Raw genomic sequence first — 12,529 nt, 5'->3', positions numbered from 1 at the left:
ATCAGGTCTGGAGGACGATGGAGTGTGACTTCCATTCGAACACTACAAAGACTGAGCATATAAGGAGAAGACGAAGGCTTTGGAACTTTGTCAAAGAGAGAGCTATACATTTCAGTCGAATTCAGTATTTATATCGCTCCTAGCATCTCTCAGCTTCCAATCCGGCCTGGATTTCATTCCAACCATTTACTAGCCTTGGACAAGTTATTTATCTTCTCTTTCAATTTCCTGTTGGGTAACATGGGGAGAATCAAAGGTACCTCAAGGGGAGGTTGTGAGCATCATCGGAAGGAAGGAATGGGAAACCCCACGGAGCGATGCTTCCACACGCAAAGTTTTAACGGAGAGAGTCCCTCAGCGAGAGCCTAGGGGCCAAGGACCGAGCGGGGGAAAGGGAAGGCAGCCCCGGGCCGCAGGAGCGCGCGGAACAGATGCGTCTCCTCTCCCCGGGCGGGGAGGCGGCGTCGCGGGAGGAACCGGCCTCTGGCCCCAGTAGGGGGCGCCGACGCGCCGCACTGCAGTATCCTGGCGGCGGAGCGGCGGCCCCGGCCGGGCTGAGCTCGCGTCCTGCCGCAGTCCCTCCGCCGCGCGTCCTGGCGAGCGCGAGCGCGGAGACCCCCCGCACCCGTCGGTCGGTCTTCGCAGCTGCCGCGGCGGCTCCCACGCGCGATCGCGGGCCCGCGTCTCGGAAACGCAAGCCGCAGACTGGGCGGCGCGGCGTGGGAGGGCTCCGCGGTCTCGGGGGAGCGATCCCGAACTTGCAGGGGACCGCGGCTCTCCGGGGCCTGGAGAGTGTGAACAGGTGAGTGTCACGCACGTGCCCAGGTGGCTCTTTCGGGACGACTTCCTGCAGACCCTTGAGACCCCCTGAACGCTTGGCCTCTGGGTCGGTTCTCCTGGTCCCCGCGTCTTCTCAGGGCGGCTTCGGGGTTCGCTGGGAGGGGATGTGAGCGCGGCGCGCAGGGCTTGACAGCGCCCTCGGAGCTGAGACTGAGAATGCCCTTTTTGACTTAGGCTGCGTTTCTCTCCAGGTTGAGAGCAAGTGACCTGCAGTCCACGATGGGCCTGTTGATCATTCTAGGATACCTGTTGCTTTTGGAGCTAAGCTATCACCAGGCGTCTTGCACGATTAACCTTGTCGCTGTGGGTGCTGCGTTGCAAGATGAGGGAGCATTCTCCGTAGCCAGAAGAGGAGAACTTGATTTTGGAGCTAGACAAGAGGCTCTCATTCCCACGGCCAGACTAGATGCTTTGCTTGCCTAAACAGCTGCGCTTTATTTTGATGATAAATACAGAAGTTAGAAAAACTGTTACCTTATAAAGATGCTTGCTTTTTTTACCCCCCAAAGAGGAAGTGGAAAGCAGGAATTTTGATAAGTATAGTACTGGGAATTATGAATGAAATATTTTTTTCAATAAATGTAAAAAACATCAGGTTATTGGTGACTTAAATGTCACAGGTCTAACAGATCATAAGCTCCTGGAAGGTAGCCACTTTTGTCTGTGCTTAGCACAATTGTGGAATGATCAATGAATATATTAGTAATAACATAGTATGGAGGCCAGCTCTTTTTTTTCTTCTTTCTAAGCTTTCTTTTAGTTCCTTTATGTTTGGGGGGAGAAAATCACTGTGCCTTAAATCTCTTAAATATCTATGTGTGATTTTAGCTTTAGGGATGATAGAAGCTCAGAAGTTTTTGTCTTAGTAAAGCAGTGTCCACATAATAAGTAAATGGCAACTTCTAGACCCAGCCAGAATATTTCTGTACAATAATATTAAAACAAATGTTTTTAGATCCATTTTATGGAAGGTCTTGGATTATAAATTATTTTGAACATCAGAAATTGGCAAAAGGTCACTTATTACAATTTACACATTTATCTTTGTTTTATATCTTTGTCAAATGTAACATCACATTTTTATGTGAATAACAAACTGTTGAAAGACATATGTCAGTTTGTGTCTTCCTTTAAGTGATTTTTCTAAGCATAAGGTTGACAATAAGCAGCTGTACCTTCATAAGGGAAAAAATTGCCCTACACAATTTCTCTTTCTTATGTGAAATTCCTATACCTCTGAGGCCATTTGGGAGTTAATGAAATATTTGACTTAACAAATGTTTTTTAAAAATCACATCTGATGACTACTTTCAGGAACTATAAATAAGATAGATAATTACTTAGGCTTTATGTGCATGGGAATGAACAATTTTGCATGAAATAACAAATTGTTGTTTATACAAGCTCCAGACCCTTGCATGGTCTATGTTTCAAAGAAATGCTTGTCATTCTTATTTAGAATTTATGTAGTTATGTATCTCCATATATTATGCTTTTGTGATGTTCTGAAATGAAGCACGGAACTTTAAACATAGGGCCTTTCCATAATGAATACATATAAGATGACAAATAAGGAAATTCTTTTATCTTGAGCCAAAAGTATGGGTCTGGACAAATTGCAGATGTTAAAGCTTCTGGTTTTCCAACTATTAATGATTACAGAGAAATTTTGTTGTTGTTGTTGTTGTTGTTGTTGGGGGTGAGGTAAACAATAGCTAATGTCAATGTTGAGCTTTTTATCCTTTGGAGGAAGTTCTGAGCCTTTGGAAATCAGCAAGTACAAAATTCGTTGGGTACAAGTTGATGGCTAAGATGCCTAATGAAGAGAACAATTACATGTTCACGTCTTTGTAGAAATCCTTTTTCAGCAGGATTTTTACTTTTTTCTTTCTGTTGAGAAGCTCCTTTGAAAAGTTGTAGATGACAAAACATTGGCAGGAGCCGTTTACACGTTTAGATAACAGATTCGTGTTGTAAAAATATCTTTGCAGACTGAAAAAAAAAAAGGATGAAATGAATGAATCACTGACGTGATTAAGTTTAACAAGGATGAGAGTCAAGTCTTATATATAGGTTTCAAACACTGACTGCAGAAGTTCAGAACGAGGGAGTCTGCAGTTCCTGTGAGAGTTGTGAATCTTGCTGTGAGTACTTGTACAGCCACAAGGCCAGCTAAACAAAGAATAGGGAGAATCTCGGTGAACCTTGGTAGGTCAGTTTGTCAGGCCCTATCTCAAGGAGTGAATGCAGTGGACGCCATGTTTTTTAGTGATCAAGAGGCAAGTGCCAGCAAAGAGGACTCCATGTGGTGAAGAGAGAAGGCGAGAGTCAAGAACAAACCAAGGCAAAACAAAACCGTACAGCTCATGAAGAACAAGGGAAGATGCCTGGTCTCATTTTCCTAGGAAATAGTAGCCTAGGATGGGGCCAAGGGTCCTAATAACTGATAGGCTACTTGAAGGCTTCTTACTGAAAGTAAACAAAAAGTTGAAGTAATGTCAGCTCACCAGCACTGACCTCAGGTATCTGAAAGTGGCCAATTAGACGCAAGGTGTTGTCTGATCTCAAGGAAGGATTCTTGCCATGGCTGGAGGATTCCTTTGGTTAACCCCAAGGATGTTCCCAGCTTTACATATTCATGGTACTAAGAACCTAGGTGTCATTCCTGAAGCACTGCTTCTATATCACATGTGCTTACATTGTATGCAATGTCATTTTCTAAGTGTTAGAGCAGTGTTAAGCGTTCAGGTTGTCATAGAAAAGGAATCTGAAGTTGAGTCATGGTATTTATCTTTTGTGTACCAGGGGTGTTGTGCCCAGAAAAATATAAGGATATAAAGTAGATATTGTATATCAATTCCTGGAACACGAATGTCTGTCAGATGTCTCAATCATGGGATCTAGTGTGAACTGAGCTAAAATTTAACCTTGAAGTGCAAATCCAATCATTACAGTAGGATGGATAAAGACGAATGTATATTATTCAGCCCTCAGGAAAAGAAAGACTTCTAAATGTGACTCTCCCCAGCCCGTGTGTTGTGTATTGGGTATGTATAGACACATGGTAAATACACGTATTCACACACTTCAACTACTTGTTATCCATTAGTGATCCAAAGACAATACCTTCATTAAAAAATACCTTAGGCAATGTTGTTGGGTATGAAAATGCATATGTTTTAGAACCAAAGAGATCTAAGTTCACGTCATGGATCTATCACTTATTAGTTGACTAGTTTGCAGTAAATGACTATAACCCTTGCACGGGATTGCCGTGGAGGAAGATGATGATAAAGTGAGGGGTGGCCATCAGGGAGAAGGTGCTTCATAAATACGAATTCCTTTCTCCAGTCACTTAGGACTTCCCAAATCTCTTTGGTTGCAGGACTGCAGATTTACAATGATATGGTGAATCCAAAGGCTGGAGCCAAAAAGATTTTCTCAGCTCTTCAGTGTGCACAACAGTGAATTATCCACCAACACCCAGCATGGCTAAAAGTGCAGAGGTCAAGCTGGCAATATTTGGGAGAGCAGGTGTGGGCAAATCAGGTAAGTGTTTTTGTTGTAGTTGTTGTAGAGTGTGTGTGTGTGTGTGTGTGTGTGTCTTTGACACTGCCTCTGAGAATTAGACAGAAGGGTGGTTGGCATTTCTCATAGTGTCATGTGTTGCTCTTTTAGATGAAGTCTCTCTCTTTATCTAGAACTTTCCTTTTGCATAACCAGTTTTATTTACATTTCTGCTTATTGATGATGACAGGTCTGCTGATAATACACAAGGCAATGGATATATCATAGGTTTTGGTATTCTGAGGAAGGGTATAAAACAAACCTCCAAATAAATCAGATTGTGGAAACGAAAGAAGTATTTACATTTTCTCTTGTTCCTCTTTACTAGATGCCAAGAGGCCAATTTTATATCTCATTCATCTTGATATTTGCAGCACCCAGACCAATGTCATGCATGTGCTGGGTACTTAAAAAAAAATGCCTGTTGAATGAATATATCCTTTCAAGAAACAGAATTGCATTACTACCCAACACTTCTAAAATTGGGGGGGGGGGTTGGGGAAAAGGTAGACTGCATGAGCTCAAGCAAGACAGCTCTTGCCAGCACCTCTGGAGTGAATTTAAATGATCATATTATGGTATATACTAATTCAAAGACTATCTTTTTCATTCCTCACCTAAGAAAAGTCTTACATACCTTTAAGATTAAGGGGGAAAGGATGGATATGAAAATGTATCTGATCCAGTTTTGAAAAATGTATCTCAGACTTTATAACTAAAGAATAAATAGTGCTGAAGCCGATGTTGCTAAAATTTAAGGGCAACACGGCTTTTCAGACCATATTGTCTCACTCTCTTCCTGGAGGAAAGAACCATAATTGATTTTTGCACACAGGGTTCATGGTTCTCAGGAAAGGACTCACACAGATATCTAGTAGGAGCACCTTTGTGGAGGGAAACCCGTTTGGGTCATCCAATGTCATAGGTAATCCACATAATCTTAAATAAACACACATGAGTAGCTTTTAATTCTGTGACCAACCACTCTTTCCTAACTAGCTCTCTAGTTTAAGTTCAGCAGTAAATCTTCCCTATTCTAAGCCTTTCTCTCTCTCTCTCTCTCTCTTTTTCTTTTCATTTTCTAAGAGTGCTCTTTTCTGCCATCACTCTTCCTTCTTATTGCTCATTCTTGCCTGTGGCAAAAACCAAGCAAAGAAAATAGATAGTTGGCAAGGCTTTAAACTTGCCAGGCTTCACAAGATTGAAGATAGTTGAACTCCTCCCCATCAATCTCCTCAGTGTTTCCCAATGGCGTGAGAACCTAATTTCCATAGCTGGTGGAAGGATCTGGAGAATGAGGAAACTTGTTCCAGTGAGTGGAGGATGAAGGGAAGGGCATGTGTGGGAGACTGTGCTGCTAACAATAGCTTGTCTGAGTCCTTTGTGAGTGGAGGGTCTAGGCCTGGGGCTCTCTGTTGATTATTCATTCATTCAAACCTTAACATAGGCAGTCAAAGAAGAGAATTTTTAGAACTTTGATCATTCACCAAAATAAACTCCACACGGTTGGAAAAGTTAATCATAGAAATTAAAATTTGGTTGAAAAACTACCTAGTTGTGTTATAGCCATCCGTTTCCCATCTCTGCTGTCTCAGAGCAAGCTCTGTACACCCTCTTTTCAAGGTTCATCTCTCAGTCTGACCTCTACCCATTTCTTTCATCTTCCCTTATGTTGTTTTGATGACTGCTTCAATTATTCCTCTCATGCTCTACCAACTGTTTTCCCATAAGGATTTCTTTGACCCCTGTACCATCTTTTTCTTTTTTCCGGGCTTGTGGAGTGTGGGCTGACTTATTATCTTACTATCTTAAGTTCTATCTTACTATTTTACCTCTCATTCTCTTCCACTATAATCATGAGCCTGAAACTGCTTTTGCTCAGGTCACCACTGATCAATAAGGAACAAATCTAATGCATATTTCCTAGTTCTGATCTTCTTAGGACTCCTTTTACCATTGAACACAACCACTCAGTCTTTCCTAAAATTCCTTCCCTCCCACGCTCTCATGACCTCATGAGCTTCTTGGCTTTCTTTCTACCTCTCCATTGCCCCTCACCAGCTGCCTTCATGGGGGCTCTTCATCGACCCACCTCTCAAAACCCAGGGCTCTCAGGGTCCTACAAACCCATCTCATGTCTTCTCACTCCGTATATTCTCTCTAGGGGCGATTCCTCATGCCCAGAACTGAAGATATACTTACACATACAATCCAAATTCCACTAACCCTGGTTTTATTTTATGTAAAATGCAGAAGTTGGGCTTGTTCACTAAGGTCCTTTCTAACTGTAACGTCCTGTGATTCTTTTTTTTTTTTTTTAATTGTTTTGGCTATGCTAGGATGCATCACTTTTTTTTTTTTTTTAAGATTTTATTTATTTATTTGACAGACAGAGATCACAAGTAGGCAGAGAGTCAGGCGGAGAGAGAGGAGAAAGGAGGAAGCAGGCTCCTCACTGAGCAGAGGGCCCGATGTGGGGCTCGATCCCAGGACCCTGGGATCATGACCTGAGCTGAAGGCAGAGGCTTTAATCCACTGAGCTACCCAGGCGCCCCACGTCCTGTGATTCTTAATGCATGTTCTTTGCGCTGGTTTCTTTATCCACTTCATACACATTCTACCATTTGCATTTATTTTCATGTAGGTGAAAATGACAAAGATAGACAGCATGTCTTAAACAATTGCTTGTTTGTCTGTCATCGATACAGTGTTTTCCTATTTCAACATTAGACTGTCTCCCTGAGAACTGGTAACCACACCTCATGTTAAAGGTTGTACCTGTTTGACTGTTGCATGGGAGACAATTCTGAGACCTTTTCTCATAGTTCTGTGAAAACAACTACAGAGTCCTGGATCATATCCATCAACTTTGAAACCCGGCTATGTTTTCATATAGCAATGTTGAACTCATGTTTATTCTAATTCCTTATTAATATGGAAATATGATATCTCTGCCTAGTTATTAAACCACATGCTTACTTTTCTGTCCTGTAGTCTGTATTAATCTTTTAAGTAATTTTTTGTTTGTTTGTTTTTAAGTCTGTAGAAAGTTATACCTGCTAGGATGTCACAGCAGCTCCTCATTTTCTCAAATGCCTCTCCACAGAAGGTCATTCCTGGGGGAGGCAGCTTGAGATCTGGGAAAGGTAGAAGCAGAGGGTCTCTGATTGCCCTGTTTCAGAGGCCTCTAGGCTTACCTGCATGATCTACTTTTCCCCACAGTCACTATGAAAGTGGAACTGGGGATAAGCAAGACCCTGTTGTCCCCTTGCTAACAGAGAGCAGCGTAGTCTGGAGTTGAGAGCAGGAGATCTCGGAGTGTCACTGTTAAGTTTGACGTCCAATTCTACAGTTGACTAGCTGCAGGAACATGGCAATTTTGGCAAGTTACCAAACTTCTCAAGTCCCTCAACTATAAAAGAGCATATAGGGGCACCTGTGTGGCTCAGTCAGTTAAGCCTCCAACTCTCAATTTCAGCTGAGGTCATGATCTCAGGATTGTGGGATTGAGCCCCCAGTGGGCTCCATGGTCAGCCCAGAATCTGCTTTTCCCTCTCCCTCTGCTTCACCCCCTACTTGCATGCTCGCTCGCTCTCTCTCTCAAATAAATAAATAAATAAATAAATAAAGTCCTTTTTTTTTTTTTTTAAAAGGCTATAATAGTGTCTATCTCTAAGAGATGTTATTAGGATCAAACGAGCTATCAGATGGAAATCCTTTAGAACCGCACCTGGCACAAAGTAAGTGCTCCAGTATTAGCTTATAATAGTATAGATTTCTGAGGTATGCTCATTTTAACTAGTAAATTTTCTAATGAAAACATACAATAAAAGATACATTTACATTCAAGTGGACATTTGGGTTTTCATTACAACCAGAAAGTTTATAAGATAAAAATTCTATATTGCAACTCTGCATATCCTAAATGTATACATGTACGTGTGCATGCACGCACACACACACACACATATACACACACTCCCCTCCCCCTCTCTTTCTTTTGAAACTAAAGTCTGGGTAATGTCAATTACAGTTTGACTACTGGTGACCACAACAATACTTCTTGTGGCTCATATCTTGGAAAAACAGCCAGAAATATGTGGTGTGATCAATAAATTATCACCCTTAAATTTCAAAGTGCTTCTGGTATGTGGTGGACAGCTTCTTAAGCCCAGGTAATAGACAAGCCCTCTATGTTTAAAACAGAATTTAACATTAACCAGAACTCTTTGGTTGACAGGTTGACCATAGAAGTGTCAGCCCAGGCAGAATTGAATAATGTGTTATTTATAAAGGAACCCCGAAAGAACATGTGATGTGTGTGTGTGTGTGTGTGTGTGTGTGTGCGCACGCATGTATATATGTATCAGTATTTACATGGTCTTTTGTGTTGGGAAGATTCTTTCCCTTTCTGCCTAATGTTATCTTGAAGTTCTGTCTTCAAGGGACCTTGGTTGCTGGCTCAGCATGGTGAGCACTTTGGGGGATGCTGCAGACCGCAGAGCCTGTATCCCATCATATCCCATCTTCTCTTGCCCAACAGGGTAAACATTTCCCTTCCTGGCTGAGGGTAGAGCACTAATAACATGGCATATGGGACATAGATTTCCTTCCTTGTGTGTGTCAGCCTATGATTTGACAGACTTCAAGTGATTAAAGCACCACCACCTGCAATAAAACCTAGAATGCACACCCGATTTATTTAAATGCTTCCTGGCTTCATATTATTCAAATCTGTAGTAAGTGTGGGAGGAGCTGAGAGAGAAACCACTGAAATTTTAAATTTAGTTTCTCAGTTGACATTCTCATTTTGGAATTGAAATATTGTGTGCCATAGCTAAATATATTTCTTGAAAGGGCTAGTCTCAAAGTTAATTGAGTTAATGCTATCCTCTAAATCAGAAGCTGGTTCATGCACTCATCCATGAAGTCTTAAGCTCATAGATTCAGATTGCTGGGCTACAAACTGGGGGCTAAACACAAACAAACTTGTGATATATTTTTCCTAGACACAAAGAGAAGTGATTCAATTTCCCCTTCTTTTCCTTGTTTCCTTGTTCTTGTTTGCTTTTCTCTTTCTCTCTCTCTCAATTATAAAAAAGTATGAAAAGCTTTTTTCATTTTATATTTTAGTGGGACAGGGACAATTCTGATTTTAGATATGACTTTTCCAGTAAGTACCTAATACTGCTTTAACATATATGCATGCTTTATGGCTGGGGTGTGTTCATGAGATTTCGCATATGTGGAATGAAAACAGCAATATCAACAGTTCCTTGGGTAGGTCAGTTTCCTTATGCTACAGAACCAAACTTTGTATTTTATTGTATTTTAAAGATTTATTTATTTGAGAGAGAAAGAGAGAGCACCCACACATGAGGGAGGGAAAAAAAAGAGAGGGAGAGATTCTCAAGCAGCATCCCCATTGACTGTGGAGCCCAATGTGGAGCTTGATCCCATGATCTTGAGACCATGACCCGAGCTGAGACCAAGAGGTGGTCATTAAACCAACTGAGCCACGCAGGCACCCCTCAGCCTTCGTATCTTAGAACTTTTTCTCTATATGTAGCTATATGCCAGTTCATTCCCTTCATAGAGACTTAATGGTGTAGTATGATGCTTTCTTGAAGATCGTTTTCAAAGGACTTCTTTTTTTTTTTTTTTAAGATTTTATTTATTTATTTGACAGAGATCTCAAGTGGGCAGAGGCGGGCGGGGGTAGGGGGTGGGGAAGCAGGCTCCTCACTGACCAGAGAGCCCGATGTGGGGCTGAATCCCAGAACCCTGGGATCGTGACCTGAGCCAAAAGCAGAGGATTTAACCCACTGAGCCACCCAGGTGCCCCTCAAAGGACTTCTAAAAGAAGATGACAGAGATCTAGGTGATATGGAGTATTAAGCATCTCATTATGATCATGTAATTATTTTGCATGCTTATCAATTTCATAAAATATATACAAAATTTGATATTGCTCTGTCTTATATCTATGTCTTATTATAAAAATGATACCCCCAGCCAGCTAGTGACTAAAATGGACTCATTGGGAAGATGTAGCAAATTGATCTGTGACTTCAGTAACCTGTAGGCTCCAGGTCCAGTTTGAAAACCACAAGTATAGGAAATGGCCTCAGCTGGGCATGTCACATGAATGTGAGTACACACTGACAACAGTCCTGTACCACACTTTTTACCTACTTACATTCTCAATCAGCTCTTCAAGTTCTTGGTCATTCTTGTTTTAAAATTATGTAACCTGAATGGTAAATTTTCTTTCACAATTTGTTTGCATAAGAAGAGGAACAGATGGTGTTTCAGGTGGTTCAGAACTTTCACACCTCCCGAGTGTAAGTGTGTGTGTGTGTGTGTGTGTGTGTGTGTGTGTGTGTGTATGTGCGTGTGCACACATTTCCTAGGTGGTTGTTGAATTTGAAGGATTACCAGAAATGAGGCCCATTGGTTCTCTGTATGCTTGGTGGTTAGAGGAATAACTGATTTTTTTTTTTAAGGCAAATGGGAGGAAGTTGGCATTGAGACAAGTTTGGATGCGGCTGGAAAACTAGCTCTTTTCCTGTCATAAAATGTAATGATATGGTTACCTGTGGCTTTCAAGCATATATACTTTCTTTTACCTGCAAAGATAGAAAAGCCAAAAGAGACAAACAGCCTAACTGAGTCAATTTTCATTTATTTCTTCCATGAGGAACAAAAGGGTATTTTCAAATTGGAGGTGTATGCTTATGGATATGTGGAAAAGCCGTACCTCAGTGCAAGCTATAAGTCACGCTGACTTTTATTGTATGCCCAGGAAGAAAAGCAAAGATGAGGAATGGTGAGGGCTCAGAAAAAGGAAAGAAAAAGAATAAAAGGAAAAGGAAAGGAAAAATTAAAATCAAAGTCAGTTCATTGGTGGGTAGTTAAACATTCTGTAGGTTGGCAATGACCAATTCTTAGACTTTTCTTAAGGAAAATATAGTTAGGGAGGAAACAATACTAGAAAACACAACAAAACAAAACCAAAAGTTGTTTTTCAAAGCCAAAACAAATCTCTGTCCCTGCTTCTTTCTACTGAAATATATTATTAAAATTGGAGTGTCTCTTATTTTTAATTTATGGCCAATTTATTCATTGAAATAGTTTCCTGTAGTTAATTGTCAGTCATCACTTGGTTCCATTTTGATCTCAACTTGTTTTCTTGGCAACTGACAAGGCCTAACTTTAAGGAAAGGGAGTGAAGAAAATTGTAAATCATCCATGTAATTCCCCTTTTTATTCCTGGTATTTCTCCAACTTATGGGTTTGGGGAAATCAGCCAAATTTTCAAAGTGGTACTGTCCTTGAAGCCAAAATTCCAGTGCAAACGCATCTCTGTTGCTACAGCTGCCTTTGAAAATTGATGTGGTTTCAGAAAAACAGCAATAATTTCTTCCATCCCATTAAAAATGAAAGCAGTTATGTTACAAAGGCAAAGCAGTCTGAAAAGGTAATTTCAGCATGGAGTAAGCAAATACATAAAGTTCCTCTACGTACCTATGTGAGAGAGAGGTCATTACAGAGATCACCAAGCATCTCAGCGCACAGCCAAGTCTAGGATCCTAGTTTATGACTCATGCAAGTTTGCTACTACATATTTTTCATTTTCTATCACCCCATTCTTTTCCACATTATTTTGATCACCTTTTCTTAGGAAATGAGGTGCTCATTAGGATTTTAAGATATGAACCCTGTAAAACATGATGAGTTTTGTTTTTATGAGAAATTTCCAGTAATCAATAAACAGTGAATACATAATCAAGCCCCCTGGGACTCCTGGGTGTGTTGTCAGTCAATATGGCTACATATGAAATTCTCAGCAACCTGTATATGTAAGTTCCCCTGTAATGTCGTATTTCAGCTCTTTTTTTTTTTTTAAGATTTTATTTATTTATTTGACAGACAGAGATCACAAGTAGGCAGAGAGGCAGGCAGAGAGAGAGGGGGAAGCAGGCTCCCCACCGAGCAGGAAGCCCAATGTGGGGCTCAATCCCAGGACCCTGAGATCATGACCTGAGCCGAAGGCAGAGGCTTTAACCCACTGAGCCACCCAGACACCCCTGTCATATTTCATTTCTTAACAGCATTGGAT

General features: G+C 41.2%; 1 protein-coding gene across 1 annotated transcript in view; it reads left to right on the top strand.

Moving 5' to 3' along the window:
* Nucleotides 1-694: 694 nt before the first annotated feature.
* Nucleotides 695-12,529, top strand: part of RERG (RAS like estrogen regulated growth inhibitor) — a 117,739-nt gene continuing 105,904 nt past the window's right edge. The window contains exons 1-2 of the mRNA XM_032347424.1: nt 695-802; nt 4,226-4,389. Coding sequence (XP_032203315.1) covers nt 4,329-4,389 — 61 coding nt within the window. The 5' untranslated portion in view covers nt 695-802; nt 4,226-4,328. The remainder of the gene's footprint in view (nt 803-4,225; nt 4,390-12,529) is intronic.

The sequence above is a fragment of the Mustela erminea genome, chromosome 6, assembly GCF_009829155.1.
Source record: "Mustela erminea isolate mMusErm1 chromosome 6, mMusErm1.Pri, whole genome shotgun sequence".
NCBI lineage: Eukaryota > Metazoa > Chordata > Mammalia > Carnivora > Mustelidae > Mustela > Mustela erminea.
This window is presented reverse-complemented; position numbering and strand designations above follow the sequence as displayed.